Source organism: Monodon monoceros, unplaced genomic scaffold (genome assembly GCF_005190385.1).
Source record: "Monodon monoceros isolate NGI ecotype Baffin Bay Population unplaced genomic scaffold, NGI_Narwhal_1 Super_Scaffold_18, whole genome shotgun sequence".
Lineage (NCBI taxonomy): Eukaryota > Metazoa > Chordata > Mammalia > Artiodactyla > Monodontidae > Monodon > Monodon monoceros.
Window position 1 is genome coordinate 48315638 of NW_021703774.1, and position 26069 is coordinate 48341706.

Sequence of the window (26069 nt, forward strand, 5' to 3'; positions counted from 1 at the left end):
TGTGTGATTGCCAACGCCTCTTGCTGTGGGTATATCAGCAACATGGGGAAGCAGAAGCGCCTTGCTCAGGCTGGATGGTTATCATCTGTGCACACGCAGTCCCTACTCAGACCTCTTCAGTTGGCTTAGTCCAGGCACTGGGTGTTTCTGGCTGAGGACCATCCTCCAGGGAGGCCTGTTGATCATCCTGGGTCTGGTTTTCCTAGTGACTCTGGTAAAGTGCTGTCTCAAAGTGACAGGGAGTCCCTGTAAGCAAGCTGTATTCATGTGGGCATTTCAGGGGCCCATCGACCCAGCTCCGCCTACAGACTTGGGGCAAATGATGGTCCTACCGGATTTGGTGTGCCTTTTCTCTGCTCTGTCGGTGGCTGGGCAGGGTGGACTGTTGGGAAAGGCAATCATGTGCAACTTCTCCCCTCCTGCACGGTCACCTAAGAATGGGCCTGGGCCTGGAACGCTTCCAGGCCTCGGATGGACCTGCTGGCCATGGGGGACCAAAGCATTGCAAGGGACCGGATGTTGTGTGCTTTCTCTCCTCTCTTTCTGTAAGGAAACTCAGTACCTTGAGCTTGGGGTGCTGCTGTCTGTTCTCAGTGACCTCGGATTTACGCACTGGTCTCTCCCCTGGGTAGCACTTACCTGCCTTTTAATCTTGGCTCCACAGCCTGGCCACCCAATGAAACAATGCCACACCTCACAGCTTTCTCTGTGGCAGTCGCTGCCTCCAATTTCTGAGCTTTTCTGTGATTTTATAGAGCACTGGCTTGCTTCTCCAGCACTCACCTCTGTAAGTCTCACCAGTGTTGGTCTCACCATTCCTGGCTCTGCTGTGTCAACCACCATCCTCCCATCTATCAATACTATTTTCATATATTTTGATTCAAGGAAACAGGTACTTGGTCTTTTTTCCAAGATTCAAGCTGTCATTACTATCGTGACTTACCAACAAAAAGTATCTGGCACATTGTGGGCACTCAAATATGTTTTATAAGAGTCAGAAGAACTTAGAACTTGCTGCAATATGGGATCTTTTTCTGAGAATTTCTTTAATGTACATGGTTGTGTAGGAGTTAAAGCTGTAAGAGGGATAGCCATCAGGAGGCTACCAGAGGAATTCAGGTGAGATGATGGTGGTTACGTCTAACTTGCTGGACCAGAGATGATTCATAATCCTGAATGGCAACCGTTTCCACCTTGGCAATTCTTTTATTCTTCTAGCTCTAATCTCCAAGCTTATATTTCTAGAAATAAATTATAGCCACACCTCATCAGATGGTTGTTCTTCCTTGTCACCCACTTAATTGTGTGACATTTCCATATGTTACTTTGTAAAGGGTGATCAGAATTCAAGTCATTTGGGAGAAAAGACATTTGCCTTGAATTACAGGGGAGAAGTCCATCGATATAGAACACAAAGTTATAATTCAGCAGGGAACTCTTCTCTGACTCACTCCCCTACTCTTGTTGGGTCCTTGTATTAAATATATATTCTCAAACCACCGTATGCTTCCTTTGCAGGGCTTGCCGCAATTTGGCATACATTGTTTTTGAAATTATTTTTTGATGACTCTCTTTCATTAGACTTTAAGCTCCCCAAGGTCAGGGATCATGTCTGTCGTCTGCTCTCTCCACTGCACTGGGCACAGCGCTCAGAACACGAAGGTGGGTGCAAGGACTGTTGAAGGAGTGAGTTATGAATGTCAAAGCCCAGGCTGCTCAGATGGACGTGGGGATGGCATTTATGTAAACAGGTCCTACGCGCAGCTCGTCTTTACTCTTTTGCTCGATCATGAGTGCTCTGCCACCCAATAACAGATCAGAAGTGAATTTTATGGAGACTAGCTTTCTAAACTTGGCTCAGAAGGTGAAAAAATGAACACCTGACATGAAATTAATTTACAAATCAGTTTATTTACACATTTCATCTTTTCTTAAAGTACATTTCAGTTAACAAATCTATTTACACAGGTGTACATGGGAACTCATCCCAGTTATTTTACAGATCATACTTACAAACCACACCCTAAGTCTTCTGTGCCAAGTTGCACTGGATGTGACTATTGACTGAAAAAGGCCTGATGACCAGGCTATTTACACATACACAGTAAACGGGTTTGTTTTTCATGTCTGCACAATACAGTACACACAGGGAGGCGGGGCCTCCCAGGGAATGCTTTGCAATGTGTTTACCGAGAAGGCTTTGCAAAGTTCAGAGGGAAAAGCTATTAAATATAGGTTAATTAAAATGACAGTACCTCCTTTACATCAGTTTACATTGTTTCTTCACATTTTTATAATACAGTTTATTGAATTGCTGCACAACCAGTTTAAGATGATTTGTAAACATGTAAATTTCTACAATTTGCATTAAACATCATTGTAGTTTCTATCATTTGCTCTTTGAATTAATGTTTTACTCACTAGTATTCTTAAGGTAGTAAAAGAAGATGTAAGTTTGAACTTCTTGCAGAAAAGTTATGAGTCTCTAACGCTGTGCGAGTACACACTTTATTCAAGTATTGCAAAAAGCTAAGGCCACTTTTTTTTTCAAGACAAGAAAGTGAACAAAATTGTTTCTATCAATAGGCCACAACACTCTCATGAGCGATGAAATCTCTTTTGAAAGGTAATTTCTCAGAGACCTGTAGTCACAGAAGGAATTTTCCTTTCTTTTACATAAAAGAAACACAAATTACCTTCCTTATTAACTACTTTTGAGCTCTTCCCACTTTTCCCTAGAGTAAAAATTCCTGTTTAGACCTGAAGAGGGAATCTATACCCTGTACTTATTTAACCCAGAGTGAAGTACCCTGGATAGCACAAATTATTTTGGACTCAGAAATAAATCTGAAGCCTATATGTTGGTTTACTGCTAAATTCTGATAGTGCTATTATTCTAAAAGATATTACTGCTGATGCAAAGATCTTTTTCTTAGAGGAATTATGAAGAAAGAGTGAAAGAGGATGGGAATGTGGGGAGAAGGAACAAAGATTACAAAGAGGGAATATTTAGATTCTTGGTTAAGAGGCAGAGCTTGATTAAAAAGATCCCAATATGGAACGAGTGGCTGGGTATCCATGTTTATCATTCCTAATGCTAACAATTAACCCCTTTTCAATTATACCCAAATAGTTAAAGCAATAAGAAACCTGCTAATTATAGATTCCTTTGTTTTCTGCTACGAAACTATGAATAATCATTTCTAGCAAAGAGTAAGACTGATCCATTCCTGCCTCTTTTATCTGGAACCCAGGATTCTCAAGACAGTAAAGACAGCTGGAGTATGTTAGGACTGCTACTGCCACATTCTTGGCAGCATTCTTACCAGGGAACTTTAAGTCCAGGTTGCTGATTCCGTGGACTTATATCATTTTTTTCATTTTTGGAATCACAATGTCATAAAGAGTAAAGATAAACATTATTAAAAATTTATTTAGGTCCAAATAATGAGTATGTAGAAAAACAACCTATATTCCTATTATATTATTTTCATATTCATTTATAAAAAATTTACAGCAGCTGTAAAGTTTCAGTATCACAAGGACTATGTAATCCTACAAACAGCCAAAGGATGTAGACAAGATGTTTTTCCGTCTTCCAAATAACACAAACTGAAAAGAAAAGGCTTCGCTTTTCCTTGGCCGCATGAAAATAATATCTCCACACTACTGGTTAATAACCCCAAGAAACCCTAGCTTCTCTTAGTCAATTTGCTCATTATGGCTACAAGACTAGAGCTCAACATCAAAAGCCTAGAAGAAATGCTGGCAACATCAATCTGAGCATTTCCCGAGACCCAATCACAACATTTCAGTGCTTTCCTTATTTGTCAAGAGCTATCATACCAGTCATTGTGCAAAATGCAAGTATTCCAATGATTATTTCAATAAGTTTCTCATAATGACAAGATGGAACCAAAGAGGAATGGAAGTGTGCATAGTGAAACATTGGAGACGCAAAGGCAAGTTTGGAGGAAAGAGGCAGAAATGAATGAACATGCACACTTAAAGATTATACCATCTTTGGGGTTTTCCTAACATATTTTGAAGTTATAACATTCCAGGATATTTGTAAGTATGAATCCAGTGGATGTCTTATATCATGCTTCTAATCAGGACCTTCAATATTAAGGCATTTACATTCACGCCTAAGATTATCCACATTCTTCTAGATTACTTGAAGAAGGATAGGACTGATTCAGAGAAACCAGTCAAGAAGGCAGGGTACTGAGGTCCCAGGAGAGCATCACACATGCTCTAACATAGCAGCTGGAGTCTATATATTTTTTTTAGATACAGGTAATAGTTGTGAGAAGCAATGCTGCAAGAGAGGCAGAACTGAATTTTACAGTGTCTTTAAATCATTTTACCCCATTCCTGCTACTGCAGGTGATCTTAGAAGAGCTCATCTTCTTTTTACTGAATTAAACTGCCTTCTTCAATATGTGTATGGGTTTGTTAAAACCGTAAGTTTCCTGTGCAAAGACTACGAACCATAGAAGCTTCAAGACAGAAGTTTAACTATTACAAGAAGAATCTTTCACTTCTGAATAGGGACATACATTTTCAACTTAATAATTTATCTTAAAATAAATTAAAAAAATGTTCTATAGCGTAAAACAAGCACACAAACAATAGACAATATCTTTTTGTCTTTGGTGCACACACTCATTTCCTAAATCATTCAAGTAACAGCGTCTCTGACTTCTTGGGGAGATATGGGAGCTTAAAGTTTGAAGGCCAAAATGAATTATTTCCACTTCTGCCATGCCTCGATGCCTGAGATGGTCCTGAGGATCTGTGATTCTGGGAGCAGCTGGCAGAGGTTCAGAAGAAGTAAGAAAAGTGCAGGGGTAGACAAGGGGTGGAAGAACCAGCCCTGCACCAGTCCTGTGAGCCCAGTCTTCAGTGGGGGCACTTCTTTGTTTGCATGCTCACAGAGAAAAAACTAAGAATAATGCAAAAGTTTAAAATTCTTTAGATGATGCTCAGGAAGCAAGGCTACCACTGATGTCTGTTAACTTGACAGTCCACTTGGTGCTGCTCAACTGCAATAATGGAAGAAAATGGTCTTCAAAACAAAATGAAATGAACTCCACAATGGGAAATAGGCACACATTACTAAACTTGCCTATCTGAAAGTAGTTCAGGGTTTAGTACTGTTTAGAGACTATAATGTCCATTTATGACTTTCATGGTATAAACCAGGATTACATTTCAAAAATGGTATGATGCACATCTATATACCTCTCTTGCTTGACTTCAGACTCAAGGAAATGATACCCTAGTCTAAGCTAAGAGGTAAGTCTGGTGCTTTCAGCCCTCATCTGAGACCCAGTAGGGATGCTAACAAGAGGTGTCGGATTACACTGTGTGTCAACATCAGACCCTGCCCACCGAAAACAACCAATTATTCCAGTGGACAGTCTCTAAAGGCTAAGGCTGTAATACCAGATATACCTCATTGTCCCATGAACTCCAAACCAGTAGTCTTTAAGAACAGGTACAAGGTCCAGAAGCACTCTTGCTATGATGGAGATGGGGTGTATATCAGGAGGCAGAAAGGCCCAGGACTCATATTAGCACTCAGTGTTCGATTTATTTGCAAGATGTCACACAAGTAGCATTCTCCCCTGTTTTTCACTGATCTGATTCAGAACATCAACAGTATCTCTGATCAAGGTCTCAAAGATGCCATCAGCTAGCTGCATCTTCACACACAACTCATCCTCATCATAGTTCACCCACTGTGCCTCCTCCTCGTGGAGCTCCTGTACCTAGAATTTAGAAAACAGAAAGGTTAGAAAATCACTGTCACACAAAAGCTAGGAATCAATGATACTAACTTTGCAACCCCACGCGTCGGACTACAACCCAAGGAAATAAGTCAGAGAAAAAAAGGTAATTTATATGATGACATCAATAGCTCTTTTAAAGCTGCAAAAAGTTTGAAAAAACTCAACTGTCGAATAAAAACTGGCTTCAAATCTGTCAACCTTGACAATATTCCAGTATTTTTATAGATATTAAGGATTACAAGAATGTTGTCTCTGTCAACATAGGAGAATACGTAGAAGAATGCAAATTTTCAGATATATGGATTTACAATTATAAAATGCATATATCCAAAGACAATATTAGATACGATTCTGGAGTATGTAAATAAATGAGTAAAATTTCATATTCATTGGAGTTTTGTTTTTTTCTTTGGCCACACCGCGTGGCTTGTGGGATCTTAGTTCCCTGGCCAGGGACTGAACCCAGGCCTCAGCAGTGAAAGCGCCAAGTGCTAACCACTGGACCGTGAGGGAATTCCACCCCCCCCCCATTTTTTTTTTGGTATTGGAGTATTCTTTAAATGTACTATTGCTTAAGTTTATTTTAAAAGTCACTGTTGTATTATATTTTATATAAAATGCTCTTTTTGCATTTTCGGATTTGGGGATTCCTAAGGTAAACCAAAGGAATCAAATTAGAATGAACTGCCCAAGACGTTTTGCTTGTTTACAATAAAATTTTTAAAAACTACTTATAAGAGAAACATGTTAGACTTATTGTATGTAATGATATTGTGAGTGAGATGGAGGCCAGGTGGAGAAAGTAGATTGTAAACGCTGTTTTAGTCACAAATTCAACAAAGTTAATTGCGGTGTCGAGGGTCTCTAACCAAAAGTCTAACTTGCCAAAAGCCATGTGACAACAAGCTCCTAACTTGCACTTATCACAATTTCCTCTTGAAAAAGGCAGCGGAAGTGAAGAGGGGAACCTGTGCTCTGATTCCTGGCACGAGGAAACGAGAAGACTCTTGGATGAGAGGCCACACCATTCTGGAGTGTGGGAGAGCAGCGCTGCCAGGCATGCACCCTTGGCTGGGGTTGACGGGTATGTGGCAAGGCGTCAACAAACCTTCAATTTGTTAAAACAAACAAACAAACAAAAAAACCCTGCAGTAGCTAGGAAGCACAATAAAGCAAAGTGCAATAAAATGAGATATGCCTGTATATGGTCAATTCTGAGCAGTGTATTTAAGGAGGGACACTGACAAAGAGCTAAAGCTGATGAAGTTAAAAGGGGCTCAAAAAAACGCTATCAGACAACAGGAGAGAATATCAATGTTTAATAGGGAGAAAAAGACTGAGAAACATTACAGCCGCTTCAAAGGCATGCAGGAAGAATTAAAATTGTTATGTAAAGCCTTAAAGCTGTAAAAGCAAATTATAATTCATTACGTGAAAACCAATTTAGGCTTAGTATGAGAAAGAACTTATCAACAGTAAGTAAAAACTCAGGAGCTGCTGAGTACCTTATCAGATCTTAATCTGTAAAGGAGATTTAATCATTAGCTAGGTAGTTTCACTACAGGATTTGTCATTTTAAATGCAATTCTACCTACAGTAGGGAGATTTCCCAGGGCTACTGTATATAAAGGATATACAAAAGTTGGTCTAATTACTTTTACTCATTCCACATCATATATACTTTGAGAATACACTGCTAAAAATAGCCCATATTCTTAGCCAACTTAAGATGTAAATTAATCAATATCTTTGTGAAGTGGTAAGGGGATAGTAAAGGAGAACCAGAGCCAAAAGATTTCTCTTCTTTTTTGGCCAACAGAGGCCTTTAACATCTAAAAAATACATTCTTTGTATTTTACTCACCTCACATAATGGCTAAAGACAGACTGATTAAGGACTTTCCTAGTCCAAGCAACAACAGCTAAATTATACATTTCTTAATCTGGAAAAAGCAACTGTTTATTATGAAATATTAAATATAATAGGTTATCATGTTAGAATTGTTTTAGAAGGGCAACTGATATTCAGTTTGAGGCCAACCCCTCCACTTGCATGGATTCCATCTGTGTCTATTCAGGAACACTGCTCCAGCAGTTCTCCTTTCTCCTCTACATCATCACAATTTTTTCCTATCGGCATATCTCTTTCAAGCTAAAAGAGCCCTTCTCTTGTTACCATTTCCCTCCATTTTTCTCTTCACAAAAAAACTCGTTTGAAGTGTCCAATTTTGCTCTCCTTAATTTGTCTTTCATTCTCTCTTGAAACCTACTCAAATCAAGCTTTTACTTTATCCATGCCACAAAAACTACCTGTATTGATGTTAAGATCAACAAAGACCTCCACATTGCTAAATCCAATGGTAAATTCTCAGTCGTTATTTTACTTGACCAATGAGCAGCACTTGACACAGGTGATTCATTCTTCCCCCTTGAAACACTTTCACCTGGCTTCCAGGACCTCACACCCTCCTGGTTCTACCCATCGGCTGCTCCTTAGTCTCTGTTGGTTCCTCCTCACCTTAACTCTCGAAACATTGGAATTTGTCAAGAAGCAGTCCTTGGACCTCCTCTCTCTTGGTCTACACTCTCTTTCTTGGCTTTGACTACCATCTATATGTCACCACTCCCGAATTCACATCTCCAGCCTACGTCTCTTGCCTGAGCTCCAGGCTCATATCTAATAGCCTACTCAGTATCTCCATTTGGATGTTTATTAGACATTTCAAATTTAATACATTCAAAACAGAACTCCTGATGTTCCTTCCAAACCTGCTTCTCTCAGTCTTCCTCAAATCAGCAAAAGGCAATTCCCTTCCTCAGCGATTCACATCAACCCAATGGAGTTATTCTTAATACCTCTCTTTCTCTTATATTCCACATTCGATTTATCAGCAGTTCTGTTGTTCTGCTTTGAAAACTGTTCTCACCATCTCCAATACCACCAAACTGGTCTTAGCCACTATTATCACTTGCCTGGATTATGACAATATACTCCTGGCCTCCTTACTCCCACCTTTGCTTCAGTCTATCCTCAACACAGCAGCCAGAGGGGTCCTGTTAAAATGTACGTCAAATCACCCCAGTATTCCCTTATTCCCTCTCTCTGTATTTATTTTTCTTACTTATCTGTCTCCTTAACTAGAGCAAAAGCTCCTTGAGTTTTGTCTGTTTTGTTACATAATTCTACAATGGACTGCTATATTTCCACAAAAAATAAAATGGAATAAATTTATTTAAAAATGATATAAAGGGCTTCCCTGGTGGCGTGGTGGTTGGGAGTCCGCCTGCCGATGCAGGGGACACAGATTCGTGCCCCGGTCCGGGAGGATCCCACATGCCGAGGAGCGGCTGGGCCTGTGCGCCATGGCCGCTGAGCCTGGGCGTCCGGAGCCTGTGCTCCGCGGCGGGAGAGGCCACAGCAGTGAGAGGCCCGCGTACCGCAAAAAAGAAAAATAAATAAAAATGATATAAAATAAAGGAACATTTAAAAATAAGGAAAAACATCCACGTTTAATTAAGCAAAAACAATCAGAATACAAAAGAGACTATGATCCCAAATGTTTAAAAAAAATTCTCAGTATAAAAAGAAACTCTAAGTCTATATATCAAAATAATTAAGAGTTATCTAGGTGATAAGGTTGTCATGATTATTTTCTTTTGACTAATCAGTATTTTAAATTTTCTAAAATGAGCATGATTATTTTATAATAAATATGATTTTTAAAACGTATTTGAAATTTCTATTTTTGAGACCCTTTTCTTTTGTACTAGTGGCAAAATTTTTGTTTTATGTGTCATGAAAACTGTTGTTTTAAATCTCAATCTCTCTAAAATGTACAAGCATTAGAATATCCAAATGCCAGAGGTGGCTAAATCTAATAGTGGGGAGGGTGACCAGTTTATTTAGCATTTCTTGTTAATAATTAACTCAAGTTGCTAACAGTATCATTTCACTAAACATTAAGAAGAGTGAACTCATGAAAAAAGTTACATAGGCCCAGGTATTTCAACTCACTCTCCAGCCACACTGACATTTCAGTTCCATGCTCCTTCCCATTTCAGGACTTCGCACGTGTAGTCTCCTCTCCCTGAATTGCTCTTCTTTCTATCACGGAACTCAGTTAATGCTTATTCATCTTTAAGATCTCAGCTCAGCTGTCACTTCCTCAGGGAAGCCTTTCCTGACCATCCTCATCAGACCAGTTTCCTCCATATGCTTTTACAACAGCTCCCTATTCTTCTATTTTTATCATTTAATTTATAATTACACACTTGTATAAATTATATATTAATGGCTAGCTTCTGCCAGCAAACTGTAAATCCATGAAGGCAGGGTCTATGTCTATTTTGCTTACTATTGTAACATCAGTCCTAATTAGCACAATTCTTGACTAAATGCATGCACAGAGATGATTTATAGGGAATATGATCAATTCAACTGATAGTAGGGTAAATGAATGTCTCTTGATGTGCTTTTTTCTTAAAAAGTGGAAGAAGTAACATCTTGGTAATTAATAATAACTCAAACTCTAAGCTATTGTAGAAATATGAGAGCAAGTTCACCTTGAGAGGCCAAGATCTATGAAGAACTAATTGGTTAAAGTCCTGGCTCTTATTTGATGGGCAAGTTACTTAGTATCTTTGAATCTAAACTTTCTCATTTGTAAAACAGAGTAACATTAGTCCATCCTACCTCATACAACTATTGTGAGGATCAAGTAAGACATGAGAAAGAATGTTTAACAAATGTTTATCTAGTGAAGTTATTACTGAGTAAATGAAGCACTAGAAAGGTACATACTTGGGGAAAACTGATAAATTTAAGCATTACAGTTTTTTTTCATGATATGAATATAAATATAGACAAGATATAAAGTCCAGAGAGAAAATATCTGGAAATAAACCTGAATCAATTAACATCTGAATTTCCTAAGGTCTGCTACTACTTAACATCTTAACATTCTTTTAGGGAAGAAAGAATAAAAGACCTTTTTTCCCCCTTCCTTTTTTCTTTTTTTTGGTGTTGTTGTTTGATAGGCACTTCTCTAATGATAGAAAATACATTGCAAAATGGAATAACCCCTATTCAGCTAAAGTTCTGGATAATAATAATGATGATGAAATAACAGCTAATATTTATTGAGTTACGTGCAGGGCACTGTTCTATACACATATATAAATACTCAATTAATTCTCTTAATAATTTTATCAGGTAGGTACTATTATATCATCTTCATTTTGCAGATAGGAAAATGCGGCACAAAGAGGTTAATCTGTCCAAGATTACACACCAAGTAAAGTGCCAGAACAGGGATCTAAACTCAGGGAGTCTGGCCCTAGTCCACACTGGTCTCTTCAATTCAGAACCTTAAGTTTGCTTCCACTCAACTTTTTATTTCTCAAGTTCTCCACACCCACAAAAATACTGTTAAGTTAAATATTCATCTACTGAATTCAAAAGAAAGCAATTTCCAAAACTGAGGGGCAGAAAGAAATGCAGCACACGAGGGCTTTAAGAATTTACTGTCATAGACTTAAGATCAATTATATTCCCTTTCCTTTTAAAATCTAACTACATTCTGATTTTGGAAAAGATGGTCAAAATAAAAATAGTTCAGTTATATACACTGACCAGGATATGATCCACTCGGTCTCTTTTCTTTCTTCCAAATTTCATCATTTTCTGCCAATCTGTTTTGTGGTTTGGCTCCTTTTTAAGACTGAACAGCTTGAGTACTTCGGTTGCTATGAAGTTCTGTGAAAATAAGTGAAATGAATGAAACACAAAGTTCTTGAGATTTAGTGCTTATAATGCAGTAAAGAGATTTTTGTTAAGAATACAATATTTATAAAAAAATCATACAAACTTCTTTCCCTTACAATTCCACTTAGCAATCTGAAGAGAAAAGCATTCCCAAATGCTCAGACTTTATCCACTTAAACAATTTTTGTTCCTACACAACATAAAAAAAGTAAAACCCATTGATGAATCTGCAAAGAAAAATCACTTTAGAATCCCCTCTACCCAAGAACCACCATTAGCTAACTTCAAGCTGGCAAAACTACAAAACAAAGTATAAAATAAATCCCTGAACCTGAAACATGAGTAAAGTACAAGGCTTTGGCTGGGATAGCTTATTTTGAAGCACCAAGATTCGAATACATTATATTAAAAAATTATTAATCAACACTTCGGTATGAGAAGCATGGTAATTTCAATGCTAACAATATTTGAACTATCACCCTTAAAAAAAACTTTACAAAATGCTATAGCAATATTAAAATTGGAAGGCAGCATCATTGTGTGTTATAATGATGTATGCATTCTGATGAATGCTGGTATATATTATGTACCTTGTCTTATTTCAATGTATCTGTTCTTTGTTATTAATAAAATAATGGGTTTTTATGGTTCTTCTATTAAAAAATGTCTTAATAGGGGAAAGAACACATTTATGAATCAGAATCATTTGAGAAGATTCTCAAACTACCAATGTCCCCCAAACCACACCACTCCCCACCTACACACACACACACACACACACACTCACGCATTCAAGGATGTATCAACTGCTGAGGGCTGAAAGGAATGAAGTGCACCAGTGTTTTGAAAAAGCTCCTCAGGTGGTTCTGATGCTCCATTCCTCAAAGTTGAAAATCATTTTAAAAGTTGTTTTTTTTTTAAATCTATCAAGTCAATCTTTGAAAACTTTTTATTTTCTGCTTACTTTAATCTAAGCAAGGGTCAGCAAACTTTTTCTGTGAAGGACCAGACTGTAAATATTTCAGGCTTTGTGGGCCATATGGTCTCTATTGCAACTACTCAACTCTGCTGGTGTAGCAGGAAAGCAGCCATGGACAATATATAAGTAACTAGGTGTGGCTACGGTCCAATACAACTTTATTTTTAAAAACATGTGGTGGGCTGGATTTGGCCTGTGGGCTCTAGTTTGCCTACCCTCGATATAAGCATACATTATATCTCATAAATGTCTGCTGGTATTCTGTCAGTACAAAATATTTCTAAAAGCTTTCTACAGTTAATACTGTATTATATATTTCAAAGGTGCTAACAGAGGAGATCTTAAAAGTTCCCACCACAAGAGAAAAAAACAACTGTAACTATCGTATGTGTGGTGATGCATGTTAACCAGACTCACTGTGGTGCTCTATTCACAATACATACAAAGATGGAATCCTGAAACTAACATGTTACGTGTCAATTATGTCTCAAGAAAAAAAAAGACTAAATTGCTTAGACAATGCCTCCCCTCACATTATATACCAGAAAAATGTATATGTTCCTTTAATGTATTTTGATAGTCCACATATACTACTGGATGATGTAAGAAAATACACCAGTAAGATAAGTAATTGGACGTATACTCTCTAGGGGAAAAAAAAAGCTTCTTATGATCAAATAAGTTTGAGAATCATAACTCTAGAGTCTTGCTACTCAAAATGATCCTAGGACCAGAAACATCAGCAACACCTGGAAGCCTGCTAGAAATGCAGAATTTTCAGTCCTACTGCAGATCTACTCAGTAAGGAATCTGCATTTTACCAAAATCCCCAGATGACTCAGATGCACATTAAAGTTTGAGAGGCACTGCAATGAAAATACTACCTTTGCTATATTTTAAAAATAGGTAAACAGGCAGAGAGATTTCCACCAATGTGATTTTTGTTTTTCATTTTTTTTTTTTTGCGGTACGCAGGGCTCTCACCGCTAAGGCCTCTCCCGTCGCGGAGCACAGGCACCGGACGCGCAGGCTCAGCGGCCACGGCTCACGGGCCCAGCTGCTCCGCGGCAGGTGGGATCTTCCCGGACCGGTGCACAAACCCGTGTCCCCTGTATCGGCAGGCGAACTCTGAACCACTGCGCCACTAGGGCAGCCCTTTTTTACATCTTTATTGGAGTATAACTGCTTTACAATGGTGTGTTAGTTTCTGCTTTATAACAAAATGAATCAGTTATACATATACATATGTTACCATATCTCTTCCCTCTTGCGTCTCCCTCCCTCCCACCCCTCTAGGTGGTCACGAAGCACCGAGCTTGTGTTATGCGGCTGCTTCCCACTAGCTATTTTACGTTTGGTAGTGTATATATGTCCATGCCACTCTCTTTGGTATATATACATATATATACACTACGTTTAGTAGTGTATATATGTCCATGCCACTCTCTCGCTTTGTCACAGCTTACCCTTCCCCCTCCCCATATCCTCAAGTCCATTCTCTAGTAGGTCTGTGTCTTTATTCCCATCTTACCCCTAGGTTCTTCATGACATTTTTTCCCCTTAAATTCCATATATATGTGTTAGCAAACGGTATGTCTCTTTCTAACTTACTTCACTCTGTATGACAGACTCTAGGTCCATCCACCTCATTACAAATAGCTCAACTTCATTTCTTTTTATGGCTGAGTAATATTCCATTGTATATATGTGCCACATCATCTTTATCCATTCATCCGATGATGGGACACTTAGGTTGTTTCCATCTCCTGGCTATTGTAAATAGAGCTGCAATGAACATTTTGATACATGACTCTTTTTGAATTCTGGTTTTCTCAGGGTATATGCCCAGTAGTGGGATTGCTGGGTCATATGGCAGTTCTATTTGTAGTTTTCTAAGGAACCTCCATACTGTTCTCCATAGTGGCTGTACCAATTCACATTCCCACCAGCAGTGCAAGAGTGTTCCCTTTTCTCCACACCCTCTCCAGCATTTATTGTTCCTAGATTTTTTGATGATGGCCATTCTGACTGGTGTGAGATGATATTTCATTGTAGTTTTGATTTGCATTTCTCTAATGATTAATGATGTTGAGCATTCTTTCATGTGTTTGTTGGCAGTCTGTATATCTTCTTTGGAGAAATGTCTATTTAGGTCTTCTGCCCATTTTGGGATTGGGTTGTTTGTTTTTTGTTATTGAGCTGAATGAGCTGCTTGTAAATTTTTTGGAGATTAATCCTTTGTCAGTCGCTTCATTTGTAAATATTTTCTCCCATTCTGAGGGTTGTCTTTTGGTCTTGTTTATGATTTCCTTTGCTGTGCAAAAGCTTTGAAGTTTCATTAGGTCCCATTTGTTTATTTTTGTTTTTATTTCCATTTCTCTAGGAGGTGGGTCAAAAAGGATCTTGCCGTGATTTATGACATAGAGTGTTCTGCCTATGTTTTCCTCTAAGAGTTTGATAGTTTCTGGCCTTACATTTAGGTCTTTAATCATTTTGAGCTTATTTTTGTGTATGGTGTTAGGGAGTGATCTAATCTCATACTTTTACATGTACCTGTCCAGTTTTCCCAGCACCACTTATTGAAGAGGCTGTCCTTGCTCCACTGTACATTCCTGCCTCCTTTATCAAAGATAAGGTGACCATATGTGCGTGGGTTTATCTCTGGGCTTTCTATCCTGTTCCATTGATCTATATTTCTGTTTTTGTGCCAGTACCATACTGTCTTGATTACTGTAGCTTTGTTGTATAGTCTGAAGTCAGGGAGGCTGATTCCTCTAGCTCTGTTTTTCGGTCTCAAGATTGTTTCGGCTATTCGGGGTCTTTTGTGTTTCCATACAAATTGTGAAATTTTTTGTTCTACTTCTGTGAAAAATGCCAGTGGTAGTTTGATAGGGATTGCATTGAATCTGTAGATTGCTTTGGGTAGTAGAGTCATTTTCACAATGTTGATTCTTCCAATCCAAGGACATGGTGTATCTCTCCATCTATTTGTATCATCCTTAATTTCTTTCATCAGTGTCTTATAATTTTCTGCATACAGGTCTTTTGTCTCCTTAGGTAGGTTTATTCCAAGATATTTTATTCTTTTTGTTGCAACGGTAAATGGGAGTGTTTTCTTGATTTCACTTTCAGATTTCTCATCATTAGTGTATAGAAATGCCAGAGATTTCTGTGCATTAATTTTGTATCTGCTACTTTACCAAATTCATTGATTAGCTCTAGTAGTTTTCTGGTAGCATCTTTAGGATTCTCTATGTATAGCATCATGTCATCTGCAAACAGTGACAGCTTCACTTCTTCTTTTCCAATTTGGATTCCTTTTATTTCCTTTTCTTCTCTGATTGCTGTGGCTAAAACTTCCAAAACTATGTTGAATAAGAGTGGTGAGAGTGGGCAACCTTGTCTTGCTCCTGATCTTAGTGGAAATGCTTTCAGTTTTTCACCATTGAGGACGATGGTGGCGGTGGGTTTGTCATATATGGCCTTTACTATGTTGAGGAAAGTTCCCTCTATGCCTACTTTCTGGAGGGTTTTTATCATAAATGGTGTTGAATTTTGTCAAAAGCTTTCTCTGCATCTATTGAGATGACCATATGGTTTTTCCCCTTCAATTTGTTAATATGGTGTATCACACTGATTGATTTGCGTATATTGAAGAATCCTTGCATTCCTGGAATAAACCCCACTTGATCATGGTGTATGATCCTTTTAATGTCCTGATGGATTCTGTTTGCTAGTATTTTGTTGAGGATTTTTGCATCTGTGTTCATCAGTGATATTGGCCTGTAGTTTTCTTTCTTTTTGACATCCTTGTCTGGTTTTGGTATCAAGGTGATGGTGGCCTCGTAGAATGAGTTTGGGAATGTTCCTCCATCTGCTATAATTTGGAAGAGTTTGAGAAGGATAGGTGCTAGCTCTTCTCTAAATGTTTGATAGAATTCGCCTGTGAAGCCATCTGGTCCTGGGCTTTCGTTTTTTGGAAGATTTTTAATCACAGTTTCAATTTCAGTGCTTGTGATTGGTCTGTTCATATTTTCTATTTCTTCCTGATTCAGCCTTGGCAGGTTGTGCATTTCTAACAACTTGTCCATTTCTTCCAGGTTGTCCATTTTATTGGCATAGAGTTGCCTGTAGTAATCCCTCATGATCTTTTGTATTTCTGCAGTGTCAGTTCTTACTTCTCCTTTTTCATTTCTAATTCTATTGAGTCTTCTCCCTTTTTTTCTTGATGAGTCTGGCTAATGGTTTAACAATTTTGTTTATCTTCTCAAAGAACCAGCTTTTAGTTTTATTGATCTTTGCTATCATTTCCTTCATTTCTTTTTCATTTATTTCTGATCTGACCTTTATGATTTCTTTCCTTCTGCTAACTTTGGGGGTTTTTTGTTCTTTTTTCTCTAATTGCTTTGGGTGTAAGGTTAGGTTGTTTATTTGAGATGTTTCCTGTTTCTTGAGGTAGGATTGTATTGCTATGAACTTCCCTCTTAGAACTGCTTTTGCTACATCCCATAGGTTTTGGGTCATCGTGTCTCCATTGTCATTTGTTTCTAGGTATTTTTTGATTTCCTCTTTGATTTCTTCAGTGATCACTTCGTTATTAAGTAGTGTATTGTTTAGCCTCCATGTGTTTGTATTTTTTACAGGTCTTTTCCTGTAATTGATATCTAGTCTCATAGCATTGTGGTCAGAAAAGATACTTGATACAATTTCGATTTTCTTAAATTTACCAAGGCTTGATTTGTGACCCAAGATATGATCTATCCTGGAGAATGTTGCATGAGCACTTGAGAAAAATGTGTATTCTGTTGTTTTTGGATGGAATGTCCTATAAATATCAATTAAGTCCATCTTTTTTAATGTATCATTTGAAGCTTGTGTTTTCTTATTTTCATTTTGGATGATCTGTCCTTTGGTGAAAGTGGGGTGTTAAAGTCCCCTACTATGAATGTGTTACTGTCGATTTCCCCTTTTATGGCTGTTAGTATTTGCCTTATGTATTGAGGTGCTCCTGCGTTAGGTGCATACATATTTACAATTGTTATATCTTCTTCTTGGATTGATCCCTTGATCATTATGTAGTGTCCTTCTTTGTCTCTTGTAATAGTCTTTATTTTAAAGTCTATTTTGTCTGATATGAGAATTGCTACTCCAGCTTTCTTTTGGTTTCCATTTGCATGGAATATCTTTTTCCATCCCCTTACTTTCAGTCTGTATGTGTCTCTAGGTGTGAAGTGGGTCTCTTGTAGACAGCATATATATGGTCTTGTTTTTGTATCCATTCAGCCAATCTGTGTCTTTTGGTGGGAGCATTTAATCCATTTACATTTAAGGTAATTATCGATATGTATGTTCCTATTCCCATTCTCTTGTTTTGGGTTTGTTATTGTAGGTCTTTTCCTTCTCTTGTGTTTCTTGTCTAGAGAAGATCCTTTAGCATTTGTTGTAAAGCTGGTTTGGTGGTGCTGAACTCTCTCAGCTTTTGCTTATCTGTAAAGGTGTTAATTTCTCCATCAAATCTGAGTGAGATCCTTGCTGGGTAGAGTAATTTTGGTTGTAGGTTTTTCTCCTTCATCACTTTAAATATGTCTTGCCAGTCCGTTCTAGCTTGCAGAGTTTCTGCTGAGAGATCAGCTGTTAACCTTATGGGGATTCCCTCGTGTGTTATTTGTTGTTTTTCTCTTGGTGCTTTTAATATGTTTTCTTTGTATTTAATTTTTGACAGTTTGATTAATATGTGTCTTGGCATATTTCTCCTTGGATTTATCCTGTATGGGACTCTCTGTGCTTCCTGGACTTGATTAACTATTTCCTTTCCCATATTAGGGAAGTTTTCAACTATAATCTCTTCAAATATTTTCTCAGTCTCTTTCTTTTTCTCTTCTTCTTCTGGAACCCTATAATTCGAATGTTGGTGCTTTTAATGTTGTCCCAGAGGTCTCTGAGACTGTCCTCAGTTCTTTTCATTCCTTTTTCTTTATTCTGCTCTGCAGTAGTTATTTCCACTATTTTATCTTCCAGGTCACTTATCCATACTTCTGCCTCAGTTATTCTGCTATTGCTCCCTTCTAGAGTATTTTTAATTTCATTTATTGTGTTGTACATCGTTGCTAGTTTCATCTTTAGGTCTTCTAGGTCCTTGTTAAATGTTTCTTGCATTTTCTCTATTCTATTTCCAAGATTTTGGATCATCTTTACTATCATTATTCTGAATTCTTTTTCAGGTAGACTGCCTATTTCCTCTTCATTTGTTGGGTCTGGTGGGTTTTTATCTTGCTCTTTCATCTGCTGCGTGTTTTCTCATTTTGCTTATCTTACTGTGTTTGGGGTCTCCTTTGTGCAGGGTTCATAGTTTCCGTTGTTTTTGGTGTCTGTCCCCAGTGGCTAAAGTTGGCTCAGTGGGTTGCGTAGGCTTCCTGGTGGAGGGGACTAGTGCCTGTGTTCTGGTGGATGAGGCTGGATCTTGTCTTTCTGGTGGGCAGGTCCACGTCTGGTGGTGTGTTTTGGGGTGTCTGTGGACTTATTATGATTTTAGGCAGCCTCTCTACTAATGGGTGGGGTTGTGTTCCTCTCTTGCTAGTTGTTTGGCATAGGGTGTCCAGCACTGTAGCTTGCTGGTTGTTGAGTGAAGCTGGGTGTTGGTGTTGAGATGGAGATCTCTGGGAGACTTTCACCGTTTGATATTACGTGGAGCTGGGAGGTCTCTTGTGGACCAGTGTCCTGAAGTTGGCTCTCCCACCTCAGAGGCACAGCACTGACTCCTGGCTGCAGCACCAAGAGCCTTCATCCACACGGCTTAGAATAAAGGGGAGAAAAAGTAGAAAGAAAGAAAGAAAGAGGATAAAATAAAATAAAGTAAGGTAAAATAAAATAAAGTTATTAAAATAAAAAAATAATTATTAAGAAAAAAAGTTTTTTTAAAAAGTAAAACAAAAAACGGACGGATAGAACCCTAGGACAAATGGTGAAAGCAAAGCTATACAGACAAAATCTCACACAGAAGCATACACATACACACTCACAAAAAGAGGAAAAGGGGAAAAAATAATAAATCTTGCTCTCAAAGTCCACCTCCTCAATTTGGGATGATTCGTTGTCTATTCAGGTATTCCACAGATGCAGGTACATCAAGTTGATTGTGGAGATTTAATCTGCTGCTACTGAGGCTGCTGGGAGAGATTTCCCTTTCTCTTCTTTGTTCGCAGAGCTCCCGGGGTTCAGCTTTGGATTTGGCCCCGCCTCTTCATGTAGGTCACTGGAGGGCGTCTGTTCTTTGCTCAGACAGGACGGGGTTAAAGGAGCTGCTGATTTGGGGGCTCTGTCTCACTCAGGCCGGCGGGAGGGAGGGGTACGGAGTGCTGGGCGAGCCTGTGGCAGCAGAGGGCAGCGTGACTTTGCACCAGCCTGAGGCGCGCTGTGCGTTCTCCCGGGGTAGTTGTCCCTGGATCCTGAAACCCTGGCAGTGGCGGGCTGCACAGGCACCCCGGAAGGGAGGTGTGGAGAGTGACCTGTGCTTGCACACAGGCTTCCTGGTGGTGGCAGCAGCAGCCTTAGCGTCTCATGCCTGTCTCTGTGGTCTGCGCTGTTAGCCGCGGCTCGCGCCCGTCTCTGGAGCTCCTTTAAGCAGTGCTCTTAATCCCCTCTCCTCACGCACCAGGAAACAAAGAGGGAAGAAAAAGTCTCTTGCCTTTTCGGTAGGTCCAGACTTTTCCCCGGACTCCCTCTCGGCTAGCCGTGGTGCACTAGCCCCTTCAGGCTGTGTTCACACTGCCAGTCCTCTCCCTGCGCTCTGACCGAAGCCCGAGCCTCAGCTCCCAGCCCCGCCCGCCCCTGCTTGAGCTGACAAGCCTCTCGGGCTGGTCGGCACCGATCCTCTGTGCGGGAATCTCTCCGCTTTGGCCTCCGCACCCCTGTGGCTGCGCTCTCCTCCTCGGCTCCAAAGCTCCCCACCATCCGCCACCCGCAGTCTCCGCCCGCGAAGGGGCTTCTGGTGTGTGGAAACCTTTCCTCCTTCATGGCTCCCTCCCACTGGTGCAGGTCCTGTCTCTATTCTTTTGTCTCTGTTTATTCTTTTTTCTTTTGCCCTACCCAGGTATGTGGGGAGTTTCTTGCCTTTTGGGAGGTCTGAGATCTTCTGCCAGCGTTCAGTAGGTGCTCTGTAGGAGTTGTTCCACATGTAGATGTATTTCTGGTGTATCTGTGGGGAGGAATGTGATCTCCACATCTTACTCTTCCGCCATCTTTCCCCCTCTCTCCACCAATGTGATTTTAAAGTTGGTTTGTTGAGAGTCCTCGTAGCTTAATCTTTTCTTAAGGGCACTTAATCTTTTCAGGGGCTTCTTAGACAACAAGTAATACTTTTTGTATATCACATTACTCTCCCACATATTTCAAAACTACGTAACCAATTTGAAACCTCCAAAATCAAAGATGGAAAGTTAACATCTACGTGTCTAGGGTTGGCATGTTTGATATATGACATGTTTTCATGTACTTTTAGAATATTATATCTATCTCTAAGTCATTAAAAACTCACCTAAAACTCCTATGAATTGCAATAATTTATCTCCCTGAATATTTGCTGATTTTTTTTCTTAAATATTATTATATATATATATATATATATATATATTTGTTCTGCAAAAAGTTGAGGATTTGGGAATCCCTCTCACCCTCATCCCTCTACTGCTCATGGACTGAACGCATCAACAAATATTTACTGAATACCTACTACGGGACAGGCCTTGAGGACAGAATGGTGAATAATATAGAAGATAATAATAATAATACTTGCTTTTATGACATTTACAGATCTGTACAAATGAAGAGCAAATCAAAAAAGGAGATACTCTACACTTTTCAGTTTACCTTGATTTCATCAAGGTTATTTGGATTTTTCACTCGTCGGAAATAACTAGAGTTGATTCTACATGGCTTCATCCAGACAGGCTGATTCAAGTTGGGATCCTCGGCAAATATTTCTTCAAAAATCTCTTTTGTTAAATCAAAAACCGCCTTGATAGAGAAAAATAAACAAATTAAAATGGCTAAGAATCCAAATTTCAGACAACAGAGAGAAGTTTAAAAATTAGAATTATCCTTCCATGTTACATACCTGTTTGTACACCCTTTTACTAGTGCTTTCTATATCTAGGCCCTTACTGGCACAGCCAAGCAGTTTTGTAGGAATACTGATGCTGTGAAGATCATGACCTAATTCTTTCCAATTCCAAAGTTCTTCTGCTGCATTGTGTACAAGAATTTCTACTTCCTCCGCAGTATGTGGGACTGCCAATAATGTTTCACATGGCTTTTGTAGAGCTCCCTTAGGTTCTGCCATTAGAGGTACAATTGTTTCTTCTGCCTTATTCTTTTGTATCTTGTGAGAAGAGCTCAAACCAAAGTCTTCATCAAACCAGTCTTGATCATCTCCTAACACGCTCAGGAACTCCCGGCTAATCTCAAGTTCAGCAAGTCTCTTAGCAAGCTCTTCCTGCCCACTGGCACCAAATACTGGACTCTCCTACAGAAATGGAACCATTCAAACAGAGCACCATTTAGTAACCTCAGATCACTTAACAAGTTTGGGCTTTTTTTTTTAAAGACAAAGCAAATATATGATTTGTATATTCACTATTTCTCTATAAATAAGCAAGACAGAAACAATATGGTGGCTACTAATGAACAATTTAAGAAAAAACTATCCTGTTTCCTGTAATTCTGCTCACATAAGCCTTACAACTGATTTTAATAAAATGTTTATTGATCATTTTTTCCTTTTTGTATCATCATTATTCTGTTTCTGAAGAACTGTTTTGCTTCTGAGATATGGAAATGAGATATAAAATTCTCACCTTTGGTGATTATCTAGCTCAAGTTACTCAAATTCATTACTGCTGTTCAATTGTCCATGGGCAACCTAAATAAGTTGATGGTCTATGTCATAATGGATACATTTCAGTTTTACCAGAGTCAACATCACAACTGGTAATTTCTGCAAGGCAACTATGACTGAGTAGATATGTGAACAAATAATTTCATAGCCAAAAAAGAACTGGGTTGAGAACCAATGGAAATCTCCACGGAATAAATTTATTCAGTGAATCCGGAAAGGAATCTAATCTGTGGACAGTATACAGGGGTTTTCAACCCAGCATAAACCTGCCAGTGTTTATGACAACTCTATAGTGACCACTCATGACATAATAGAGGACAATTATACTTCAGACAGAAAAACAGCTACATGGCCTTTACAAACTAGTGAAGTGATCTTTATTTAACAAATAACACATCACCAAAAAACCTATCAGGAGCTACAGAATTAAAATGTACTATAAAGGCAAGGTTAATTGACATTTTCTCTAGACAAAATACTTACAGGTCTAGGACACATATCTGGTGAGGAAATCTCTTCTTTCTCATCTTCCAATTCAGACCTTAAGAAGCAACCTGGGACACTTGGTGACTGTTCCTCAAGATTCTGGGATAGGCCTTGGGGTGGTACTTTCTTTTGATCATCAACAAGAAGCTCTTGATTGCTAAGCTGGATTTTCTCATTCCTAGCTTTTTTGATTTGTTGTAGTTGATTGACTGTGTCCTTCACAAAGACTTTTAGTAAACTATCTGTCAGTAAGCTGACTGTTTCTAGTTGTTCCTTTGACTTTTTTTCCTCACTTGGTGGTGACCTTAGCTGGGCTTCCAATTGGTTCTTTTCTCTTGCTAAAAGGTCCAGAAGTGGGGTAGAAAGCTTTTCTGAAACTTCTGGATATAGGTTCTCTTCCTTTTCGGTAAACTGCTGTTGCTTCCTTAATTCTTCAGAAAAGGTATTATCTAAAGTATCGCCTTCTACAGCAGTGGAAACCTTTTCCGTGGCACCAGAAACAAGGTCTTTGTTTTCCTTTGAAGAAATCAGTGAATCCACTGAATTCTGCTGGTGAATATGGGCTTCAAGTACTCCAGAAATGTCCTGTATATTGTCTGTTTCTATTTTAAGGCTTCTGTCAACTGAGGCTTCTGTGTCATGCATACTAGGTTGAGATTCCTTATAAAAACACTCAATCGCATCCTTTTCTCTGTCAAACTTGGGACCCTCTGTATCTTTTTGTTCTTGATTATAGTATTGATATTGTTCATCTGAATAAGAGTCTTCATCTTCATTTATGTCTACATAGTCATCAAAGTTTTCTGAAATGTGAGATATTTTTTGAGGAGGAGCAAAAATCCCATGCTTCTCTTTGCACACAAAGTATACAATGCCATCATATGTTCCACTGTTATTTCCTTCAGGTTTATCCAACTCCACTCCAGCCCAAAATCCTTTAGCAAAACTAGTCACACCTTTGAATCGAAGAGTTCCTGGCTGAACATTGCCAATCAACACCCTATCACCGATGTGGAAATCAAGTAACTCATCTGCAAGAGAAGCTGAAGCTAAGGAAGGGGATTCAGTAAGTCTCTGTTCATGCTCTACATCACTGCGCTCCTTACTTTTCATAAGCTCAGTGGGGGACTTGAGTTCTAATAGCCTTTCAGAATGGACATTGCTATGAATAGAAAGGCTTTTCTCACTGAGGCACTCACTGATTTCATCATCACTACCAAGGCTAGTGGCTCTACTTCTAGAGATCCTTGTTGCCTGTGACTTCTCTCTGCAAGACTGAGAGTCTTTCCTGAGTGACAACAAAGATGTCACCTCAAAGTCATCTTTGTACAATTCAGCTGAAATGTCTTTCTTGAAAGAAGATACTTCAAAATCTTCAGAGTATGATATCTCTTTACATGCAAAAAGATGTTCTGACCAAGATGAGTCTCTGCCCTTTATATTCTTTTGTATGTGAGTGTCTTTCTCTGATTGGATGTTTGCACTATGACCCATATCTTGATCTGACTGTCTCTCTTTTGACTCTTTTTTATGAAGATTTTCAATGGCTAATCTAACTAAGTCTTTCTGAACATTTATAGAATCTAAAGAAAGATCTTTCCTTGAAAGAATTTCAGATGAATCTCCCTGTTCCAGGTCTAGTTTCAGGAAGACATCAGGCTTCCTAGATTGTTTAGAATAGGCATCTTCAATTGCACTCTCCTCCAATTTTGCATATTCTACTTCATGTATTTCTGATTTTTGACTAGATTCTTTTTCAACCTTGGCATCTGACACATCAAGAATTCTATTAGAGGCAGTTAATTCTTTGAGAAGAGGTAATGAAGGGACATTTTCTAGAGAATCTCCAGAGTCTGCTCTGGTTCTCCTTGATGATCTGAGAATTGGAGAAGAAGTCTGAAAGTGCTCTTCTGTTCGACTGTCCAATTCAATCATTCTTTTTGCATATGCAGATAAAGACCTTTCTGACACTGATCTCTCAGAACCTGCCAATGCAGCATCTTAAAGGGAAAAAAAAGATCACATCAAAATTATCTAATTCAATTTCTGGAACCAAAGTTTAAATAAAAGCTAAATATTGGTGAGAAAAAGCTCTGGTCAATAAATAGGACCTGTTTTACAGGTTACAGTATAAGGTAAGTTTTTCCTTTAAGAGAATATACTGTACCAACAATAAACAGAACATTTAAAAAATGACTGAAAATTTAAAGTTTGGTAAAATTTTTTAAGTGTTGTCAACTTACAAAGTAAAGAAAAATGGATCAAAGTTTATGGAAATGTTAATCCTCAAATCATGCAAAAACAGAACTGTATGATGGATATTACATATATTCTTTGAAAACAAAAGCAATGAAGGAAGGACAAATGCAGGGACTTCAACTAACCTCTTGAATGTAAAAAAGGAAAAAAAATCAATTATTTCTGCAACTATAGCACTTTAAGAGCTAAAATTGCAAAATAAGAAGAAAATAAGGTTTGATGAACTAACAAACCACGAATTAAAAGTTTTAAGTTCAAATCTCTGTTTTGTCATTGTTACTAGGTAGGCTTTTTCATGTCTCAGTTTTATTTCCTCATTGAATTACACTTTATTTTCAATAGTTCTTATCTTTCTTTGGATTAAATTGAAAAAAAATGTATGTAACTACTTACACTGAGAAACAGCATAGGCTGAAAATATATATAATCAGATACAAAATCTGATTAAGGGAGAATTTAGATACTGATGATACACTCAGCCATTTTGGATTAATGTCTTTATGCCTCAGTTTTCATCAGTTATTGGGACAATAAAGACTGATTCACATAACTTAGGCATAACCAACAAATCACTTTAAAATATAAAAGTAACTTAAAATATTAAATAATCTATTAACTTTAAGAAATTCACTTTTTAACCAAAAAGCTGTAGAGGTGGAATTTTGTAGGCACTTGTATAATCTTTAGTCTATGTAGATACTATGTGATTATTTTTTCTAGTTACATACCAACATGTTCAGCAATAGACTCCAGGGATCCTCTGGAACGTTCTGACTCTGTCAGTGATTTCCAATTCTTTGCTGTTTCAGATCTAAAGTAGAAAAATTAATAAACAGAAATAAATGTATTGCTGATACTGTAATAACTGGTAACAAAAAGCAGTCAATTCTTA

At 38.4% G+C, this 26069-nt stretch overlaps 1 protein-coding gene across 7 annotated transcripts in view; it reads right to left on the reverse strand.

Annotated features, from left to right (window-relative positions):
- Positions 1-1891: 1891 nt before the first annotated feature.
- The window catches only part of CEP350 (centrosomal protein 350), a 136941-nt gene continuing 112763 nt past the window's right edge, over positions 1892-26069 (reverse strand). For 6 of the 7 annotated variants that reach the window (XM_029227710.1, XM_029227707.1, XM_029227708.1 and 3 more), the window contains 6 exons: positions 25906-25988; positions 22916-24918; positions 21653-22060; positions 21406-21552; positions 11430-11552; positions 1892-5777 (listed from right to left, as the gene is read on the reverse strand). In XM_029227710.1, coding sequence (XP_029083543.1) covers positions 5613-5777; positions 11430-11552; positions 21406-21552; positions 21653-22060; positions 22916-24918; positions 25906-25988 — 2929 coding nt within the window. In that variant the 3' untranslated portion in view covers positions 1892-5612. The remainder of the gene's footprint in view (positions 5778-11429; positions 11553-21405; positions 21553-21652; positions 22061-22915; positions 24919-25905; positions 25989-26069) is intronic. The other variant, XR_003794335.1, reaches the window with a different exon arrangement.